Consider the following 23,650-nt stretch of genomic DNA (forward strand, 5'->3'; position numbering starts at 1 on the left):
GATCCATGTGTTTTTGCAAAGTTCATGAAATAGCTGAAGAAGACATAATGTAAATCCTTTTCAGGATTTTTCAGAAAATGTAAGCAATCACACCCATAATCCTAATCAGGAGGCTGAGATCTGAGGACAAAGGTTAAAATCTAGCCAGAGAAGGAAAGTTCCTGAGACTCTTATCTCTAATTAATCACAGAAAAAGCCAAAAATACAGCTGTGGCTCAAGTGGTCAAATGCTAGCCTTGAGCAAAAGAGCTCCAGGATAGCATCCAGACCCAGAGTTCAAGCCCCAGGCAAAACAACAACAACAAAAAGAAAAAGAAAGTGTCAGAGGAAACACTTTCTGACTCCTACTGTGCAACCCTGTGCAGGTAAAGAAAACACATGAATAGAAAGCCACAAACATTTCTCATAACATGTGTGTAAAATTACTTGGCAATACATTAGCAAATCAAATTTAGCAACATAAAAAAGCACTATAAACCATGACTAAATGATCATTTGATATTTGAAAATCAATTAATGCAGCATCCCATGTTAACAAATTTGTGAGTTTGTGCCGCTGTGTGTATGTGCGCACACACACACACACACACACACACACATACACACACTCATATGGTTCTAGAGTTTTCAATTGAGAGTCTTATGCTTGCTTAGCTGACACTCTATTACTTGAGCCATACATATAACCCTGCTTTGTGTGGGTTACTTTAGAGACAGAATCTTTTTGCTAGCATTGAACCACAAACCTCCAGATCTCAGCCTTCTGAGTAGCTAGAATTACAGGTGTGAGCCAAGTTGCCTGGCAATAGAATTTTGTAAAACCACATAATCACCTTAGTAGCACAGAGAAACCATTTGCAAATGTCCAACACCCATGCCCAGTAAAAATTCTCCTTAAACTAGGCATAAAAAAGAAATAACTGTTCTAGCTTCATTAAATTTATCTACAAAAATCCCAAGCCAGGAGCTTGTGGCTCATGCCTATAATCCTAGCTACTCAGGAGGCTGAGATCTGAGGATGGTGGTTCAAAGCCAGTCTGGGCAGGAAAGTCCATGAAACTATTATCTCCAATAAACCACCAGAAAATCGGAAGTGGCACTGTGGATCAAGTGGTAGAGCACTAGCCTTGAGCTGAAGAGCTGAGGGACAGCACTCAGGCTCAGAGTTCAAGCCTCATGACCGACAAAAACAAAAAACAAAAAACAAAAAAAATAAACACATTAGGTTAAACAGGCAGTGAAATTGATCACAGTCTGTTATATGAATATATCAAAGTAGCCCAATGAAACCTTTCTTATAATTCATATACATTAATAAAAATATAGGAAAACCCAAAATATTTTCCTTAAAGAAACAAGGTAAGATTCTCTATTGTTATACTTCTGTATTGTTATATACCATATTGGAGCCTAGACTATACAATAAGGAAAAAATAAAACTAAAGGCATCCAGAAAAGAAATCTAAAAAGGAATATGTAAAGTATTTTAATTTATAAGACATATAACTATATGTAGACATTCATATCATAATACTGTTGGAACAAATAAATAATTTAGCAAGGTTGCAGGAACAGGTCAACTTAAAATGTAGTAGTACCAAACCTGCTTCAGTTTTGTTTTTTTTTTAATTCATTTGAACTCAAAACTTCGTGTTTGCTAAGCAGGTGTTCTACCACTTCAGCTATACCTTTACTTGATCCTCCATTATTTCTGTGGTTTCCTATCCCTGATTTAAAAGGCAACTTCTGTTAGCTCCAGTGTATGATTCTTTAAATGCCCACTTAAGAAAAAGAATAATGTGGGCTGGGAAGGTGGCTCAGTGATAGAGAGCTTGCCTTGCATGCATGAGGCCCTGGGTTCAATTCTTCAGCACCACATAAGCAAAAAGAAAAAAGCTGGAAATGGCGCTGTGGCTCAAGTGGTAGAGTGCTAGCCTTGAGCTGAAGAGCTGAGCGACAGCGCCCAGGCCCAGAGTTCAGGCCCCATGACTGGACCCCCCCCCCCAAAAAAAGAAAAAGAATCATTTCTAATTCACAAATTTAACTTTACTTGGTTATCCCCAAGAAAAGAGCCAGAATTTTCCATTCTCCATCCTCTGTGTAGACCTTGCTCAAGAAAAATTGTCAAAATTATCAGTGTTAAGATTGGTTTATGGATCAACAGAAGATCATAAACATCCTTCCTTCACCTCCAAAAACAGGTCCCTGAAATATTTTAAGACTACTCTGATTTTTTTCTTTTGTGTGTTGTTTCCTATGGTTTATCCCATGTTGTCACTGTATTTGGTTTTGGTACCCTGGGTATTTTATATGCCTTTATCTGAATTAGGGAAGGGAAAGGGAACAACAAAATGTTGAGACAAATGACAAAGGGTGAACCAATGCAACAGCGATACTCACAAGACAATATGTTGGAAATGAACTGTACAACTTGGGGACAGGGGTTGGGGGGAGGAAAATGAGGGAGTGGGTAAGAAGTTTGACAAGAAATGTATTCACTACCTTATGCATGTAATTGTCACCCCTCTGTATATCACCTTGACAATAAAATTAAATTTTAAAAAAAGAAATGGAACTGCAAAAAAAAGATTACTCTGTGGGTCTTACCACTTTGTATGTAGATTTTGCTGGCTGCAAGACATCCCCAAAATTTCTGCCTATTGGTGTTCTGTCCACCGTATTAGGAATTAATGGAGCTATTAGATGCTTGAAAAATGGAGGTTCTGGACCACTGCTCATGTTGGCTACTGTATCCTGAAACAGAAAGCGTTGGTTTAAGGAATGAACAATTACAGAGTCAAAGACTCTGTCCCTACACCTGAAATATCCGAAATGCCTGAACTAAAGAAAGTAGAAAGTGTACATACAAATACACACACACACACACACACACACACACACACACACACACACACACACACACACACACACACACACACACACACACACCATAAAAGCTATTAGGTTTTACCAAAATCTGAGGGGAACCCTTCTAATATATGCTGGTAGGTATTGATTATTTCACTTTTTGTCACTAGAAGAAAGTTTTGATGGAAAGGTGCTGTTTTATTTCCCTAGGCAGTGTAAGCTAGAAATCAGACAGACCACATGGAAACACTACCCCGGTGCACTTCCATCGTTCACTTGTGTGATCTTGAACAAGAATCTAATACAAGACACTCTCATTATTGGAGAATTTTTACTGTGTTGAGATTCTTTCGCAACACTGTGGAAATCTTAGAATCAAGATTTTCTTCTGTGTCCTTGTTTGTGCTAAAAAAATTAATACACACCTTTTAATTTAAAATGTAAATGTCAGTGACTGACTGTTTGCCCTGTTTTCTATGTTTTACCACCTTTGTGTCATTAAAATGTGGATCTCAAGTTTTAAATAACCCTTGATATATACTTAATGCTCTGTGTTTCTGGAAAGGATTAGAGAATAGTTGTCCAACTCTGACTTACATTTACATTAATCCTACTCACTGATTAATCTTTAACATGTTTCCCTCTTTACAGAATGATTGTGAGAATAAAGAAATAGTACATATCATCAGGCACAGATAGATAGCTCACTCCTACAATCCTAGCTACTCAGGAGACTTAGATCTAGAGGTTCATAGTTTACAGTCTCCAATAAGCCAGCAAAAAGCCAGTCTGGAGAAATAGCACAAATGGTAGACTGCCAGCCATAGGCAAGAAAAGCAAGCAAACATGAGGCCCCTAGTTCAACTTGTGATAACAATAATAAGAATAAGAATATACATACATACAAAAATGGTTTCGACCACTAATGGGTGTTAACTGAATTAGTATTTTACTACCAATATAGTTTCACATATCTTTCATTGATAACTCATTTGCAGGGGTCCCTACAATTCTTTAATACACAACTTGTCAAAGCAATTGAGCACATGAAACTAAGATTTTTCTCTTGCTTCCCTCTCTACCTCCACATACTGAGGCAAACACACAAACACACAGCCACACCACCACCACCTCCCACACACACAAACGCAATTTGATTACCGTAGCAATAGCCTTAGCCAGGGCTTTAAAGAGGTGGAGATAAGCAGACAAAGTCTGAGGCCCATAAATTGTAGACGCTCCCTCATACCGCTGAGCCTGCAGGGAAAGCAAGGTGAAGTGTAGTTGGTTCTGTGTATTTCAGTCCAGACACAGGGTTTAAGCACCCTCACATGATCTTCAGTGCTACTTGTGAAAAGAGACAGTGAAAATTCCATTTACCAGCCAAAGCAAATGGCTCCCATCAGCTAGGAATGAAAGCCAGTATGTTCCCTTTGCTTATGCCATTTACATTGCTGTTCCATTAATTTGAAAGCTCTTACTTGCAATATAAATGCTTTCTCTCAGAGCACATGGAAAAATAAAGGGGGAAAGGAGTTTTTTCAGTAGCTCTTGAATAAATTGGGTGCTATTGGTAACCTATGTAAGAAGACTTAATCCAACACAGAGGTGTAAAATATAGCCAAGTTAATTCTTCAGCTGCATTCCTAGCCTTTTGAATTTTCCCATTGGAACTTCAAAGACGTCCAATCTAAAAGGGTACTCAGCATCAGATACACCTGCAGACTTGTACATCTCAGTGGATGCCATCCTTCCATTCTCTGGTGTGAGGACCATCTTCTTTCTTCCCATCATATATCCTGTTAGGTCTACCCATCATGTCAGTCCACTTCCATAAAGTTCTTAAGTGGGCCAGGCATTGGTGGCTTACACCTGTAATCCTAGCTACTTAGGAGGCTGAGATCTAAGAATCACCATGCAAAATCACCGTTGGCAGGATTATAGAAGTGAGCCATCTGTGTCTGGTGATACATATTATTGCTTTATTTTCACAATCATTATGCAAAGTAAAGAGATACTATTTTCCATATGAGTATTATTTTTCTGAGTAGGATTAATACAAATATAAGTTGGAGTTGGACCACTATTCTCCAAAGATTTTCCAAAAAGAAAATCCCATTTAACTACCAAAAAGCTGAGAATAGCACTGTGGCTCAGAGTGGTAGAGCACTAGCCTTGAGAAAAAAACAAGCTCAGGGTCAGAGTGCCCAGATCCCAAGTTCAAGCCCCAGAACTAGCACAGAAGAAATCACTCAAGTATGTCATTTTCTTTTGTCTCTGTTATCTTTACCTTTTCTTCAAGTGTTCAGTTCTTGCCCACATCTTACCTAAAACTTTGCAATCAGTTCTATCTCCATACACATCTTTCCAGTTCATTTTCCACACTGCCATCCTAGAGACCTTTCTAAATCACAAAGGGGATCAAAGCATTCTCCTGCTTTGGATCCTACTACAGCTCTTTAGTACCTTCCTTTCTTTTTTTTTTTTTTTTTTTTTTGTCGGTTGTGGGGCTTGAACTCTGGGCCTGGGCACTGTCCCTCAGCTCTTCAGCTCAAGGCGAGCGCTCTACCACTTGAGCTACAGCGCCACTTCCGGTTTTCTGGTGGTTTATTGGAGATAGGAGTCTCACGGTCTCCCCTGCCCGGGCTGGCTTTGAACCGCGATCCTCAGATCTCAGCCTCCTGAGTAGCTAGGATTACAGGCGTGAGCCACCAGCGCCCGGCATAGTACCTTCCTTTCTGAGTCAAAGCTCTGCTGCACTGCACTTAACACTCTTCCTTTCAATGAACCCCTGCCTCCCACTCCAGCCCTCATGTCTCCCTCACATTTACTACATGGTACTGCACTAACTCTAGCCTATCAGTGGGCAAAGTCTGCCTATCTAGGCCTTTGCATGTGCTCCTCTGTATAGAGAACACACCTTCCTAGGTTTTATTCAACTAGTCCTCACTTGGTCTTAAAGAACTCATACAGGTGTCACATCTTCCTTCCTTCATGTCTACCAGTCCTCATCCTCAAATACTCAATATAATCTAAAACTTTCTCATTTTTTTAATCACCTAAGCCATGCTTTCTACAAGAGTTAGATTCTCTCTCTCTCTCTCTCTCTCTCTCTCTCTCTCTCTCTCTCTCTCTCTCTCTCTCTCTCTCTCTCTCTCTCTCTCTCCGTCTCTGTCTCTGTCTCTCTCTCTCTCCACTAGACCATTAGCTTCTAGGGGTCTTGAGGACAGGAACAGATTTTGTATATTATTCTTATTGCTATGTCCTAGGAAGTAATTAGCAGAGTATCTGTCATAGTATGTATATGTTGACCTAATTAATTACTGAGTTTATAGCAGTCCTTCTAGGAGCACAACCTTGAATGAGCTCTTCATGCCATGGATAATTGTTCTAAGTGCATAAAATAAAAAATATGTGAGGTTGATGAAGAAAGCCAGGTTGAAATAGTCTTATCAGACTATAGCAATGTTGTGAGATAGGAATGCTTATGCTTCTTCACTATGCTACCATGCAACATGATCTAATAGTGGATATGAGTAGATATAGATCTAATGTGATTTTTAATAAAAATAAGAATAAAAGACACTTCTGTATCTACAATAGCTATATGTCAGATTAAAATATTATGACCCCTAAATAAAATTAAATTAAAAAAATATTATGACCCCTATTGGGAACAAAGTCATAAATATTGCTAATATTCTTATTGCATTATTACTGGAATTCATAATTGAAGGACATGCTAAATAACACATAAGAGTGAAAGAGAATATTGTTATTCCAATCCCATTTCACCTCAGGAACATTTTATTCAACAGTGCCATATTTCAGATCTAGAATGTCCTCCACAGGTTCTATGTGGTAAAATCGTGGTCTCTAGCAAATTGCTATTTGGAGGTAACAGAAACTTACTAAGTCCCTCTTCCCCTAATAGGAAATCATTAGGACAGTGGCAGCATACTCTAAAAGAAGAGGCTGAGACTTAAGCCCCTTTCTCTTCCTCTCATTTCCTGGATATTAGGCAAATAGTTTTGCTCTACCACATACACCTTCATTTGCCGTCCAGAACCCTTACCAAGATCTAAAAGCAAAGGGTCTCCCAAGCATGTGAGACAGCACAACCTCTCTTCTTTCTCAGTGGATAGTATCAGGTGATTTTTTTTATAGCTGACTAACACAAACAAGATTTCCTAAGTGTGGGCCCTCAGTAAAGCAAACAGAGAGCAGGCAACACCAGAGATTCCACTGCTGGTATAATTTGCCAAGGATATATGCTGCTGAATGGGTGTGCAGGATATGCCAGCATTTGTATTAGAATGTTTTCATTGTGGAACTTTAGAGAATTTTCAGTGTTAAACCACTATTGTTGAAAGGCATTTGAACTACTTCTAGACTAGAAACAAAGAAACAATACCAGTTTTCAGTATATCCTAAATTCTCAGAACACTGTTTCTTAATCTATATCATGTGTAAACTATACCCTATTTCAAGATGTACTATAAAGATTATTTAAGATTATATTTTAAAGTACTTTCAATAAATCATGTGCTCAAAAGATAATGGCTGCCATGGAGAGTATTCTCAACTTCTATATGAGATCATTTGAGATTATATTTTAAAGTCTCTCAAAAAATAATGTATTCAATAAATGGTGGCTGTCCCTGAGAGTTTTCCCAACTTCTGTAGAGGTTTAAGGCAATGACAAAAAAAAATCATTGTTTTTAGGGATGGTGGAAGTCAATGAGACTAGAATTCTGGCCTGAACTGGAACTTATGAACCTAAAACTCCAAACAACTACCTCTAGCTTATCTTTCTCTTATATCACCACCTAAAACAAACTCAGCTCTCAGAAATATGATTGTGAAGCCAAGAAAATCTCATTTGACACAGTAGTCTTAACCATAGTAAAATTCATTTAAAGTGAGAATTGTTTTACTTTACCTGGTATTCTTCATATGTGGCAATGTAATGTGTGTACACATTACACAGGCCTGCAATCACAACAGTCATGCCCTTCATCCCGTAAGATGAAAATTCCTAGGAGGAAAAAGTAAAGCCTAGTAAAATTATTACTCATTTTAAAGTTATTATTTCTCAGTCATATTTAAGGTACAAGTAAATTATGGGAATTGCTAGTATATTTATCTTAATGACATATTCTCAGTGGTCAAATCCACAACATAGGAATATAGAAATATAGAAGAGTATTTTATGAAAAGTCAGAAACATAACTCTACATTACTGCTAACCAAATTAGTAGGTCTATGGGTATTTTAATGGTCCTATCAACAAAGACATCTTCTAGTCATCTTGGGAAATTCTTGAAACAAATGACTAATTGGAGCAGGAATTCTTTCCTCTTCACCAAATATAAGTGTGTAGATACTTTATTTCATATTTTACTTACTGCTTGAACTGCCTCTCGAAATCTTCGTCCAGACATGGTCCTGAGTCAAATAAAAAGAATTCCATGAATGTTTTGCCAGTTAGGATATATGGTGTATTCAAAAAGACATTTAGTAAAAGCCAAACCACTGCCCTGGCTCATCACACCACAATAAATTATAGAAGACTTAATAATGATCCAAAGCTAAAGTTTAACTTCTTTTTAGTGATTGTCCTATCTTCTAGGAAAATCAAAAGCTGACAGCCGCCAGTTTGGCCAAAGGAAAAAAAAAAACAGAATAAGAGGGTGATATCACTAACCAAAGATCATCTTCATTTTCTATTCACTGATTCCACAAAAATCTATCAACTGCATTCTATGTTAATAAGAGCTGAGGGACAAGGAGAAAGTGTACCAGCTGGGTTTAAGCTACATGAAAAGACTTTGTACAATTGATGATGAGTCAAGAGTACAGAGCTTACATATTAGGAGGTGGACAGTCAACAAATAAATGTAAAAGTAAGATAGCAATGAGCACAGGAATAATGGAGTGGTCTTGGTCATTGTGGTGGTGATGGTGGTGGTGGTGCTAATGTGCGTGAAGACTATTTTAGGTAGTATAGGCAGAAATGCCACCCATATTGGAAATGTAAACAAAAAATAGGATGACAGAATGGAGAAGGGAACATTGGTGAATAAAGTCATAATATTCAATGTATATATATTTAAATGGAACTAGGAAACTTGAAGGGATGGATAGGGGTGGGATAGATTTGGGGGGAAGAATGACAGAAGGGGCACATCACACACACAAACTGACATGCTGAATCCAAACACTTTTGAACAACTATTTAAAGATAATGCTTAAAAAGAGGAAGAGAAGACATAGCAAGTAATTAAAATACATAAAGAGACTGCATTTCAGGCAGAGTGAAAAGGCCCTTAGTCAAGAAAAATCTTAGTGAGTTTAGGAAGTGCATGTGGATTTCCCTTACAGCCAATACCTTGACAATTAACAAGATGGCTGGTGCAGGGGTGAGCAAGGTGGAAAATGGAAAAAAGTCATACCAAGGACCTTACTGAGGAGCAGAACATGGGGAAACTTGTAGGAAGTTGTGAGAATGTAAGGCTGTGCCTGAAATGAGATGGAAAACTTGGTGGAATTGGGGAACTGAGCAGAAAAGTATTATTATTTAACTTAGGAAAATTATGTTAGAATAATTAATTTAGCTGATACACTGAAAAAAGTCTATTCAGGAGTAAAGAAGAAATCAAGCAGATCAAATGTAAAAACTTGGAAAAAATTATATTAAGTGAAGTAAGCCAGGCCCAAAGAAACATAGGTCCCATGGTTTCCCTTATTTGCTATAACTAGTATAAGTTTAGGACAATCAGAAAAGGTCAAAAGCTATGTACAGATGACCATATAGATGATGTTAAGCAAAATGAACCCCAAGATAAGGCTACAAATGGTTTTTTCTTTCTTGCTACTATTTTAACATATTTATAATGTACTATGTGATTTTTTTTGTTTCTTTGGTATGTTCCTCCCCCACAGTATAACCCCTGTTTTCACTGTATTTGATTCTGGTGTCCTGTGTCTTGTATATACATTTTTTCTAATATGGGGAGGGGAAGGGAAAAAACAAAAAGCTTAAACAGGGATACAGGTTGACCCATTGTAACAATGAGATGTACAAGACACTATTTGAAAACAAGCTTTACAACTTCGGAGGGTACAGGGGGAGTAGTTGGGGAGGTGGGGAAGGAAGGGATGGTGGAAGAAAAACAAAGGAGGGGGTAACAATGCTTGATAGGAAATGTACTCATTACCTTGCTCGTGTAACTGTAACACCTCTGGACAGTATTTTTACAATAAAAAAGTATAAAAAATAATAATTTGAGCGAGAGAAGTAGTGGCTTAGAAGGTGGATGATAAGAAACCATGAGAAGAATGTAGAATGTACAGGATTTGCTGAAGAAAAATTAATTCAAGGGTAATTTCAAGATATAGGAACTGAGAAGTATGATTCTGCAATTAACTGAAGTGGATATGATGATATAAGAAGGCTTAAACATTCTCCCACATTTTTAACATTTAAACTAATCATCTTATATATCTTCATTTTCATAATATTTCAAGTGTCTATATTGGTATAACTCATAGCATTATTTTGCTTTAAGATGAAAAGCTCATAAATTTTCACATTTGTTTCTGGTTACCTAGTAGTAATAGGCATAGAAAGATTTATTCTTCATAAGCCTCACCAAAAGAAGGTAGAAATATTTGTCACAGTCGCCAAAGGAGATGAAAAGATCGGTATACACTTGTCTTCATAACAATTATTTTTAATCAGAACACACAACAAATACATTTTTAAACTGAGTTTCAAAAAGAACTCACGTAAATTCTCCAGGAATAGCAGCTATGGCCAAGGACCCAAGAGTAATTATCTGAACATCAACAATATCTGGATGCCACGGATGAGGTATGGATAGCTAATGAAAGGAAAAAATGTGTTAAGTATATTATTCTTTCTGTAGAACACAGACATGATCACCGAAATTTCTTTATTTGAAGATCTATCTGAAGCTCATTTTCATGTTTTTTATCCTACCATAGGATTTACTTCCAACTTTTCATATAATATTAAATGTCATGTGGGTGAATATGTCTTGATCATAACATGTGAATCTCACATGTTAATGCTATAGGTACCTGACCATATCAATTAATTTTTGGGTAGATTTGCCATTCTGGAGTAAACAATAGGTAACAAATAACCAAGTGTTCCCCTAAAACATTGTATAACTGTCCTTACACATGATGAATACCATTTGAAATAGTTTATCCTATTAGCACTTGACCCTAATTGCACTTCCAGTTTACAGTTCCCACATCTTGCTTTATTTTCCAAGGTTTCTCCAAGAAAACCTATGATTTTCCACATTCAAATTTGTGTCTTCCTTTCCTCTCTCTGCTTCCCTAAGAACTTTAGTAGACTATTTTTAAAATACATTTTTTAATCTTGCTCATTCAAACAATCTACATTTTCATGAATACTGAAATGATGTTTCAATATTTAGAAGGTAAAAAGCATGTTCTAGAGGAAGTGTTAAAAGAATATTTTATTTTATTTCTAAAAGCATATTTTAATATTAAATTTTTTATGAGAGAGTCACTAAAGAAAATCTCTTCAGTCAGTAAGCATCTCCCACTCATTATCTGATAGTTCTCAAATTTACAAACAACTATATACTAATTTCATATGATAACCAGTAACTGCCTTACCTCTCCAGTGTGAAGTAATATTGGTTTTGGCTTATGACATTCTTTTATTTCATCAGATGGTCTGCCCAGGATCTGGTCCCGAAGGATGTCCCAAAACGGATCTGGTTTGGTTGTCCCTATAAACAATGTTACACTTAGTGTGCTACCTTGGACGAGGCCTCTAAAAGAAGGGCCACTGACACAAATATTGTACAATAATCCTTCTATAGGTTTCAGAGATTTTATTAAGGTTGTTGTCCAATTATTCAAACAGTTTAAATAATAGAAGAGGAAGAATTTCCTGTGTGTCACAAATTAAAAATCATTAGTTAATTAGTATACAAGAGAATTAATAGACTATGTTTTGTTCAATATCCTCAAGATTTTACATCTATTATCCTGGTTTATTTTGTAAATGAAAACATTTTTGTTTAATTAACATATTTGAGAGCTAAATCACTTTTTTTGTTGTGCCAGTCCTAGGACTTGAGCTTGAGGCCTGCATGGTGTTCCTGAGCTTTTTTGCTCAAGGCTAGCGTTCTATCACTTGAGGCACACCTCCACTTTTGGCTTATTTGTGGTTAATTGGAGATAAAGAGTTTCACGGCCTCTCCTGCTTGGGCTGGTTCAACCAGTGATCCTCAGATCTCATCCTCCTGAGGAGCTAGGATTACAGGTGTGAGCCACTGGTGCCATGCTACATTTTTCCTATTTTACAGTTAGGAATAGCTTGTAATGTCAGTTGTCTGGCTTGTGTCATTGAAACAGTTCCTCTTGAATATTCATCCAAACCCACATGAATATAGAGTAAAAACAAAAAGCAAGCCCCAAATGTATAATGTCAGACAAAATATTTTAACTATAAAAATCTATGAAAATTCAGAACCTTTAATGATCAGGAAAACACAGCAATTTTAAACACTTCGGGACCTAACAGCCAAGGAAAAAAAATAAAATAAAACTGACAGAAAAGGAAAAATAGGAAACTCATCAATTATTGTGGAATATTTAATAATGAATAGAACAACTAGACAGATTAGCCGAGACATAGAACACTTGAATGCTACTAGAAACCAATTAGTTCTAACAGATAACCAATAGAATACTCTATCCTACAACAACAAAATATATTTTCAAGTGCACATGGAAAATCACCTAGGACAGAGTATAAATGAAACTCAATTCATTTTAGAAGGTAAAAATAAAATGATACAATTTTGTGTTCCAAACACAGTAGAATAAAATTAGAAATAAGTAAGAGGGAAAAAATTAGGGAGAGGTAGGCATGGTGGTACATGCCTGTAATTCCAGTACTCAGAAGGGAGAAGAAACAAGAGGACCACAATTTGAGACATGCCTGGAATACATAGCAGCAAGATGCTATCTAAAAAAAAGTGGAAGATTGATCTAACATGACAACTATGAAACCCAAATCACCCACACTCCTAATCCCCCTCCTACAGAAGAGGAGAAAACAGAATCTAATCAGGAAGATACTAATCTACAATATTATATTAAACATCCCCTGAAGAACAAACCAAAACTTCAGTTTCATAAAAGTGATATAAAGAAAACTTGGCAAGCCAACTTTCAACTGATCTCTAAATTAGTGTTGAAGACTGTAGGGCTCTATACAACCATATCCATTTGGCCAGGAATTTAATATTTGGCTGTGACTATTCATGTTTCTAAGGATGGTTTTGAACCTATGTGGGAAAGTTAGAAAAACAGAAAGAACCCTAGCAAATTTATTTAACAATCAACAAAATGACTGTACTAAAGACAATGCTATGTCTCACGGTGTATACAGCCAGCTCAGACAGTCCTTCATAGTATCTGAGTGGAAGATGACCACAATAAGTTGTTGTAAAGCTGGAAGTATGGCTCAAGTGGTAGAGCACCTGAATCAAGAGTTCAAGCCCCAGTGCCTGTACTAAAGAAATGAATAAATAGCAAGAAGTGGGGGGGGGGGAGATAGTCTGACATGGTCCTATGGGAAGCTGAAGCAACAGGTAGCTGAAGCAGTAAAGGACTCTGGGGCCAAAAGCCCAAGATTCCCTGGTAAGGAGCAGGTCCTATCACCTGAGGGATGCAATGGAAAGTGAGCACTATGCTGTGTCCAGGACCTGTACTTTGCTATATGATGCTAGGTAGGACTGAAAACTCTAAAACCCATATGCTCCACGCCTAATAGAAGGGCTGCCATCAATATGTCAGATAAGAACAAGCATTGACCAAGGTGTGAAAAAAAATGGGACCTAAGATATCACATTGCATTCCATAAAGTTGTATAATGATTATCTACCAATTTCAAATAATCATAAAAAGCCATATGCTCATGGATCATGCCTGCAATCCTACCTATTCAGAACTCTGAGATTTAAAAAACTGTAGTTCTAGGTAAGCCAGGGTAAGAACAGTTCATGAGATTCTTATCTCCAATTAACCTCCAAAAAAGCTGGGAGTGGAGCTGTGACTCAAGTGATAGAGCACTAACTTTGGACATCACCACCAAAAAAAAAGCCTCAGAAACAGTTCCCAGGCCTTAGATCACACTCCAGGACTTACACACACACACACACACACACACACACACACACACACACACACACACAGAAACAGTTCCCAGGCCTTAGATCACACTCCAGGACTTACACACACACACACACACACACATAGAAACAGTTCCCAGGCCTTAGATCACACTCCAGGACTTACACACACACACACACACACACACACACACACACACACACACACACACACACTGAGGAATAACTATAAAATAATTAAAAATAATTAAGTAAATTCATTAAAGTCATCAACAGAATGGAATGCAAGGAGACTTTGTCTCTGATTAAATCTGAATAAGCAGAAAGCTAAGTTAAAAAGACCCCTACTCCTGGAAGATATAAGCTGACACGTACAAACCTTGAAAAAGAATGAATGCACTAGCTGAAGTTCAACCTTATGAGCAAAGAGAACATGAAGCTGAAATGTGGGAAGTAGGCATCCCCTGGGCTTAAAACTCACCCTGTGTAATATTGAGGCCTGAAACTCCATCGATGGTGCCGGCTGCAAAACTGTAGCCCAAGGCTGGTTTACATAGCTTCACCTAAAGGAAAGATTTTTAAAAGCAAAACAAGAGCCAAAGAAGAAAGTGAAGTCAAGCAAAAGTAATAAAGCGATCACCCCAGCTCTGTCCTTTTGGCATGACCCACGCGACTCCGCCACGCTTACTGTGTGTGTGGAATTGAGCTGGATGCTCAGGTCGGTCATGTTCACCCACTGGTGAGCCGTAGCCACGCGTCCCGTCACCTCTTTGGAAGCAGAGACATAGAGTTCCTAGAAGAGCCAGGCAGGATTACTGTCCCAAAGGAATGAGCTGAGGTGGAGAGAATTCCACCTGTGGTCCCAGGAAGCACCAGTCTGGAAAGCATTCCTCCACTAGGAGGTGCTCCACTGACTGCTTTGAAATAGCTGCTGTCCACATGGCTACCTCCACTCAGCCCAGATGTGTCCCAGAAGCTTGAAGGCTAGGAAACTGCTGATCTGTGTTTATGCCCCACAAATAGAAATTCTAATTGTACAGATTGTGACACAAATAGCACCAATACCACTTGAAAGGAAGCTAAGGAAATTATGCACTTGATAGGCTGATACTATACTACTTGAGCCATATCTTATTTTGTTGTTGTTTCTTGTTTTTCTTAAATTTTAGTTTGTTTTTCAAGTGGAGTCCAACTTTTGCTCCAGCCAGCTGGGGATGATGATCCATCCAGCTCTACCTCCCAAATAGCAGAGATTACAGGGATGGCCCACCATACAGAGCTAACCAAGAAAATTTAAGATGAGAAGAGGGCCAAAGTTCTTCTCATTTGAGCCAATGAGAGCATATCTTCTTAGGTAGTATTCTTTTTGAAGGTTTTTTTCTCAAGATCCTTGAGTTTGACAGGCCAGGGGCCAAGTTACTTAAAAGAAATCAGAGGGCTGGAAAGGTAGCTCAGTGGTAGAGTGCTTGCCTTGCATGCATGAGGCCCTGGGTTCAATTCCTCAATGCCACATAAGCAGAAAAAGCCAGAAGTGGTGCTGTGGCTCAAGAGGTAGAGCGCTAGCCTTGAGCTGAAGAGCTGAGGGACAGCACCCATGCCCAGAGTTCATGACCAGTAAAAATAAAAAAAATTTTTTTAAAAGAAATCAGACCCCAATTGTATATCAGCTTTCAAACTCTTTTGGGGTGTGTGTGTGTGTGTGTGTGTGTGTGAGAGAGAGAGAGAGAGAGAGAGAGAGAGAGAGAGAGAGAGAGAGAGAGAGAGAGAGAGAGAGAGAGAGAGAGAGAGCTTAATATAGCCAGCTGATGCATTTTCAATCTTGTGGAAAATAATAGTCCAATATAGTTGGGTAGGTTTCTGTTGGTTCATGGGTTTCAGACATGTAAGTGAACTATCAGTGCAAGTTCCATGGGCTGACACCTAGTGCATGTCCTCTTCCAATGGCCACATAAGAGCTCTAAGGGTAAGTAGCCAGAACCCTGGCTATAGCATTTCTCTCCTAATTAAGAGCAAGCTTGCTTTGCTGAGAAGAGAATGCAGAACTTGGAACAGAACTTCCTGGCTCCCAGACCTAGGAAAGTAACAAAATTTCTGACATCAAAGTGTGTCACAAGCCCACAACCTAAATAGAATTTGTTAATTTAGAACAATCCACTGATAATACCACCCTAATTAAAAAGAAACTTTAGCTGCTGTCTACTACAAGCACTCTCGTGTCTCATGTTTTTAAAGCACTTCAGCTCTGCCTTTATTGCTCCTGGGATATTTAAACTCTGGAAATAAATTATTTACTTAAACACACACACACACACACACACACACACACACACACACACACACACGACAAAGGCATGAATAAGCTATTAAGATAGAGGGATTTCACTATGAAGCACATGTCATTCAGAGCTCTTTCTTCATATTTTCCCTCAGAAATCAGTCCAAACAAAAACAAAATTTAAAAAAATTTGTCTTCATGGAAGCTGGGAGAAAACATGAGGGTAACATGAAAGATAAATTTTAGGAGATCATTCGGGTAAATGCCCAAAAGTGGGATTGTTGGGTCCTAGGGGAGCTCTATGTGGAGTCTTTTGAGGAACCTCTATACTAGTTTCCAAAGTGGTTGGACAAGTTAATACCCACCAACAACGCAGTAAGGTTCCCTTCTGTCCACATCCCCTCCAGCATCTGTAGTTATTAGATTTTTTTGATTATAGCCATTCTAATAGTGGTGAGGCGGTATCTAAATGTTGTTTTGATTATTATGGCTAGGGAGGTTGAGCATTTCTTCATGTGTCTATTGGCCATTCTTATTTCCTCTTCAGAGAAGTTTCTCTGTAAGTCTTTAGCCCACTTATTTATTGGGCAGTTGTTTCTTTGAGGATTTGTTGTTGGGGGATTAAAATTTTTAAGTTCCAGGTATATTTTAGTTATGAGACCCTTGTCTGTTGTATGGCTAGTGAAGATTGACATTGCCCAATTTGTTAGGAAATGGAAAGACTTGGAAAAATTTATATTAAGTGAAGTAAGCCAGGCACAAAGAAACATAGGTCCCATGGTTCCTTATTTGCAATAACTAGTATATATCTGAAACAAGCAGAAAAGGTCAGATAAGATGATGGTAAGTGAAATGAACCCCAAGATAAGGACACAAGTGGTTTTTTTCTTTCTTGCTATTGTTTCTAACATATTTATAAGGTACCACATGAATTTTTTTTTTTTGCTGCTTTGTATGTCCCTCCCCCACAGTATCACTGTGTTTGATGTTGGTATAATTTGGGGAGCAGAAGGGAAAAAAACAAATTGTTTAAACAGGGATACAGGATGGCCCATTGCAACAATGAAATGTACAAGACGCTATGTCGAAAAATGAACTTTACAATTTAGGTGGGGGAGAGGGGAATGTGGAGGTGGGAGGGAAGGGATGGTAGGGAAAAAACAAAGGAGGAGGCAACAATGCTTGGTAAGAAATGTACTCATTACTTTGCTCATGTGATTGTAATCCCTCTCTACAGCATTTTTACAAAAAAAACTCATTTTAAAAATTTTAGGAGACACAGAAAGATAATGGTAATAGTGAATTCATAGCAATATCATTATAATCCAGTCTCTTTTAATCAGAAGTCTCTTTAAAAGAAAAGTACAACAACATTCATCGAAGCATTATTTACCATAGCCACCAGGCTCTGGTGGTTCACACCTGTAATCCTAGCTACTTAGGAGGCTAAGATCTGAGGATTACAGTTCAAAGCCAGCCTGGGCAGGAAAGTCTGTGAAACTCCAATAAACCACTTGAAAACAGGAAGTGGTGCTGTGGCTCAAGTGGTAAAGCGCTACCCTTGAGCTGAAGAACTGAGTGACAGCACCCAGGCCCAGAGTTCAAGCCCCACGACCGCCAAAGAAACCATAGCCAAGATATGCAACCAATCCAAATGCAAACCAATCAAGAAAACGTGACACATATACATAATGGAATTCTATGCTTCCATCAGAAAGAATAACATTGTTCCATTCATAAAAATGGAAAGACTTGGAAAAAATTATATTAAGTGAAGTAAGCCAGAACCAAAGAAAAGCAACCCCCATGATCTCCCTCATTTGTAAGAACTAGAATATGTATATGATATTCTTAACAGGAGATCTCAATAATCCAAGTGATTAATGCAAAAGACTATATATAATGAAGCACATTAACATGAACTCCAACTTATGGAAAGAAGAGGTTCTCATTAGACCCTGTATATGATTCATTCTTCTTTCTCTATTGTTGTTTTCTCTTTCATCATTTCTCTTAGTTTTTTGTACTTCGTGTTTTGCATAATAGACAATACAATATGTGAAAGGGAACGAGAATGACAGAAACAGCAGAACAAAGGTTGAACCACAGCAACATTGATACTCACTTGACACTGTTGGATATGAACATTACAACTTGGGGGGTCAGGGATAGGGAAGGGTAAGTGGGCTATAAAGAGGGTTGGGGTAATGATGATTAAAAATGAAGTATTTATTGCCGTAACTATATAACTGTAACTCCCTAGCTCATAACCTTCTCAATTAAAAAATAAAAAAACAATAAAAAAAATTTTAAATTAAAAAAAAAAGATGAGCTCCAACTTCTCTAGCCATAAAAGAAATACAAATCAAGACAACATTGAGATTCTTCCTCACCCCAGTCAGAATGGCTATAATCAAGAAATCTAGTAACAACAGATGCTGGAGGGGATGTGGCCAAAAGGGAACCCTACTGCATTGTTGGTGGGAGTGTAAACTTGTAAAATTGTAAACTTTCCACTTTGGAAAATAGTATGGAGGTTCCTAAAAAGACTCCACATAGAGCTCCCCTATGACCCAACAATCCTACTTTTGAGCATTTACCCAAATTATCACAAACAAGGTCATACCAAAGTTACCAGCATAACCATGTTTATCATATTATTCACCATAGCTAAGATATGGAACCAACTCTGATGCCCTTCAGTAGATGAATGGATCAAGAAAATGTGGTATATCTATATACAATGGAATTCTATGCCTCCATCAGAAAGAATGGCATCACCCCATTTGTTAGGAAATGGAAACAGTTGAAAAATATTATATTAAGTAAAGTAAGCCGGGCCCAAAGAAACATAGGTCCCATGGTTTCCCTTGTTTGTAATGTCTAGTACATGTCTACGACAAACAGAGAAGGTCAAAGTCTATGTACATATGACCAGATAAGGTGAAGTTAAGTGAAATGAACCCCAAGACAGGGACACAAGAGGTTTTTTCTTTGTTGCTATTTTTTTTTAATGTACTATGTGATTCTTTTGTTTCTTTTGCAAGTTCTTCCCCCATGGTATAACCCCTGTTTTCACTGATTTGATTCTGGTGTTCTGCATCTTTTATATTCAATTTTGTAATTTGGGGAGGGGTAGGGGTATAGCGGAATGCTTAAATGGGGATGCAGATTGACCCATTGTGACGATGAGATATATGTTGAAAACAAACTTTACAATGTCCGGGGTGGGGCGAGGGGTATGTGTGGAGGGAGGAGGTAGGGAAGTGGGGAGGAAAGTGATGGTGGGGAAAATCAGTGGAGGAGGTAACAATGCTCGATAGGAAATATATTCATTATCCTACTCATATAACTGTAACCCCTCTGTATAGTATCTTTACAATTAAAAAAAAAAAAGATGAGCTCAGTACAATGGTATATTCCTGTAATCCCAGCTACTCAGGAAGCAGAGGTAGGACAATCATTTTATGAGGCTAACTCAATCCTCACACTACTTTTACCAAATAAAACGACAGTAAAAACCAAAAAAAGAACTGGAATTCAAGATTCCAGAGCTGGTCCAGAAGACTTTGGGCAGGCAGACCATGGAGATTTCTGAGAATCGAGATCAGTGTGGTCATATGTGATACCACATTAATAAAAATTAAGTTAAATTAAAAAAAACTACACCGAACATTGGTGGCTCACACATGTAATCCTAGCTACTCGGGAAGCTGAGATCTGAGGATCGAAGTTCAAGACCAGCCCTGGAAGGAAAGTCTGTGAGACTATTATTTCCAATTATCTCCAGAAATGGTGCTGTAGCTCAAGTGGTAGAGCGCTTGCCTTGAGCTGAAGAGCTGAGGGACAGTGCCCAGGCCCAGAATTCAAGCCCTACAACTGACCAAAAATAACAACCAGCCAAACCAAACCAAAACAGAACAAAACAAAAACTTTACATCTATCCATCTTCTGTCTGAGGCAAGTGCTCTGGCTTTCTAACCATTCTAAGACAGAAGGTTTTCTCAATCCTTTCCCAGCAGACACAATTCCTATGTGGCTGGCGAAGTCAGCCTTCAAAGCTGACCTCTTCTAGACTTCTGACATCATCTGAACTCTTGCTTCTTCTTTGCAATTATCAACATACTAATGAAGGAAGTCAGTGGCTTTCACAGGAGACGATTTTAAGTGAAGTTGAAAAGCACAGACCTATGACTTACCATTGCTTTCTGGTAAATGGTCCGCCCTATAATCTGTGTGCTTTCAAACATGTCTTTTCCAGGCCCATGAGCCATGCACTTGCTGGGCTGGAATATAAGGAGAGAGATTTCACTCTTAGCAAAATAGTTCATTTTTTAAAGAAATGAAAACATTATGGATTTTTAAGTCACATTTCTTAGTATTTCTTCACTGATAATCAGTTCACAGATTAGCACCAACAACATCATACATAGTTTTCCCTGTATTTGATTCCGGTGTCCTGCATCTTGTGCATACATTTTTGTAATTTGGGGAGTGGAAGGGAAATAACAAAATGCTTAAATAAGGATACAGGTTGACCCATTGTAACATTGAGATGTATAAGTCACTATGTTGAAAACGAACTTTACAACTTGAGGTGGGGGGAGGGAGGAGTTGGGGAGGTGGGAAGGGAAGAGATGGTAGGGGAAAAACAAAGGAGAGGTAACAAAGGAGAGGCTGGATAGGAAATGTACTCATTATCTTATTATGTAACGGTAACCCCTCTGTACAGTATTTTGACAATAAGATATATATTTTAAAAGCTGGAACAATGAGCGTTTTTTTATAAAGTATCTATTCTAGTGACTTCCTGTTAAAAATTGGAAAGTTGAAGCCAGGCACAGGTGGTTTATGATTATAATCCTACCTTCTCAGGAAGCTGAGATCTGAAGATTGAGGTTCAAAGCCAGCCCAAACAAAATTCCTTGAGATTCTGTTTTGGCAAAAAAAGCCAGAAGTATAGCTGTGGCTCAAGTGATAGAATACCAGCCTTGAGCGAAAAAGCTAAGCAAGAATGCCCTGAACCTGAGTTCAAGCCTCAGTTCCAGCAAAAAAATAAAATAAAAAATAAGAATTAGGAGGTTGAGGCTCAAGTACATGAAAAGATTTGTTGCAGAATATACAGGTTGCTGATATCTGAGCAAACACTGGATGTTACTTCTATTTGTGTAGAGCACAGTGACTGGGATAAGTAAAGATAAGTAAAGGCCAGGATCCCCTTTGATTAAAACTTTGCTACAATTCTATCAGAACAATTAGCTGGCACTCTGAGGGAAATGAAAAAAAATCTGGCAGTCTCTGCATCTTATTTCTTATATCAGAAAAGTTTGAGATGGATCAAATATTCAAAAATTATAAATGAAATTAAGAACATGCTAAGGAAGATATAGGTGAATGTAGGATAAGGTGTGGATTTGCCTTCTAAAGATGATAAAAACAGGCTCAGAAAGTCTTACCACATAACCACTTTAAATGACTACATGGAAGAGAAAAAGCAAGGCTGAAAAATAACTGATGAACTAGGGGAAACTACTGCACTGTTTATGACAAATAGACTAAGACTTCAATGTTTTGGAAGCTTATAAAATTCAGCAAGAAAAATCATCCTTTGTATATATAAAAGACATGAAACATTGTAACAGTTTCCTACACTCCTGTGTTTATTTGCAGCACTATTTATAATAACTGTGGTATGAAATCTACTATGATGGATGAATGAATAAGAAAAATGTGGTACACATACCCAATATGAACCTACATAATGATGTAATCCTATGATTTTGAGAAATGTTGATAGAACCGGAAGCCAGATGTTAAATGAAATAATCTTCTAGAAGAATGGGGTGCAATAGTGGTCCCTAAAGACTGAAAATGGAAGGTGAGGGTAAGATGGAAAGAAGTTAGAAAAGGGATACAAACTAGGGTATCTGTCTGGGGCGCCACTGAGATAGCAGGACTTTGTTCTGGTTTCCATAGCACCATCAGGTAACTATTGGTCACACTTATCTAAGATATACACATATATGTATGCATGTATTTAGGGGTCTATGACATTTCCTATTAACATTCCTAAATTAACATTTATGAACTGAAAGTTCTTATCATCCTGATTTATTATTACGTATTATATAATTACTATAATGTAATCTACAAAGATATAAAAACATTGTCTTCACTTGACAATATAGAAAAATTACTAGACACCATAGTCCATGTCTTAATTGCAGTTACTTGGGAGGAACACACAGAAAGATTGTGGTTTGGGGTTAGCCCAAACAAAAATTCAGTGATTCTCCCTATCTCAAAGAACAATCTGCATATGACATTCCATGTATGTAATTCCAGCTACATGAGAGGAAATAAGTACACAGGTGGCAGAAGGATTTCAGTCTGTACAGATGCATGTGAGCACCCGTAGGGGATGGGGGGGGAGAAAACATCTGGAAGACTGTTCACAGGGGGGAAAAGTCAATCCAACACACAGCAGAAAAGACAGAAGGTTTTCAGTGGAACATGAATCTTCTTATTTTTCCTGATGATAAGAGTAAATAAAGTATATTCATTGTGGAAGTGGGAAGGAAGGGATGGTAGGGGAAAAACAAAGGAGGAGGCAACAATGCTTGATAAGAAATGGACTCATTATCTTACTCATGTAACTGTAACCCCTCTGTACAGTATTTTCACAATTAAAAAACTTATACAAAAAAGAAAAGTATAAAAATAAATAAATATAGGAATAAAAACTACATACAGAAGTTCCAAAAGAATTATCATTAACCATCCTGAATGTTCCCATACACACTTTTTTTTAACTTTAACACATGTTTTGGAAAACTACAATTATAGTAAGTGTTCAAAATTAGATCCTATTTGTTGTACTCAACATTATGTATTATGACCTGTTCTCTACATTATCAATATTCCAACACAAGATATTAAACTGATCCATCATACTATATTGCACATATGTATAACTTATTTACATACTTTGGCATTTAACCAGAAATCTTAAAACTTGATACAGATCAATAGTGCATGAAATATCATAAATGAAGAGTGGCAATGAATATCACATCTATATGAATAAGTAGTATTTAGAAGAATATTGGTTATTGGGTCAAGTTGACCAAAACACAATGAATAGCCCATAAATAATGTATAACAAAAATATGTTGTAGATGGAATGGTCTATAAACAAAAAGAATAAGAACCTAGAAGCTAGCATCTGTTGCTTATATTAAGGTTGAAGACCAGATCTCAAACAAGTCTGTGGTTAACAGTAAAATAAACAGGAATA

The 23,650-nt window shown here is 37.6% G+C and overlaps 1 protein-coding gene across 1 annotated transcript in view; it reads right to left on the reverse strand.

Moving 5' to 3' along the window:
* Positions 1-23,650, reverse strand: part of LOC138825777 (neutral ceramidase-like) — a 109,170-nt gene that overhangs the window by 12,566 nt on the left and 72,954 nt on the right. The window contains exons 11-19 of the mRNA XM_070020443.1: positions 20,553-20,639; positions 14,767-14,871; positions 14,560-14,641; positions 11,548-11,663; positions 10,660-10,754; positions 8,277-8,316; positions 7,811-7,906; positions 4,030-4,125; positions 2,608-2,754 (exon numbers count right to left, since the gene is read on the reverse strand). Coding sequence (XP_069876544.1) covers positions 2,608-2,754; positions 4,030-4,125; positions 7,811-7,906; positions 8,277-8,316; positions 10,660-10,754; positions 11,548-11,663; positions 14,560-14,641; positions 14,767-14,871; positions 20,553-20,639 — 864 coding nt within the window. The remainder of the gene's footprint in view (positions 1-2,607; positions 2,755-4,029; positions 4,126-7,810; positions 7,907-8,276; positions 8,317-10,659; positions 10,755-11,547; positions 11,664-14,559; positions 14,642-14,766; positions 14,872-20,552; positions 20,640-23,650) is intronic.

Source organism: Dipodomys merriami, unplaced genomic scaffold, assembly GCF_024711535.1.
Source record: "Dipodomys merriami isolate MVZ:Mamm:240054 unplaced genomic scaffold, mDipMer1.0.p SCAF_14, whole genome shotgun sequence".
Lineage (NCBI taxonomy): Eukaryota > Metazoa > Chordata > Mammalia > Rodentia > Heteromyidae > Dipodomys > Dipodomys merriami.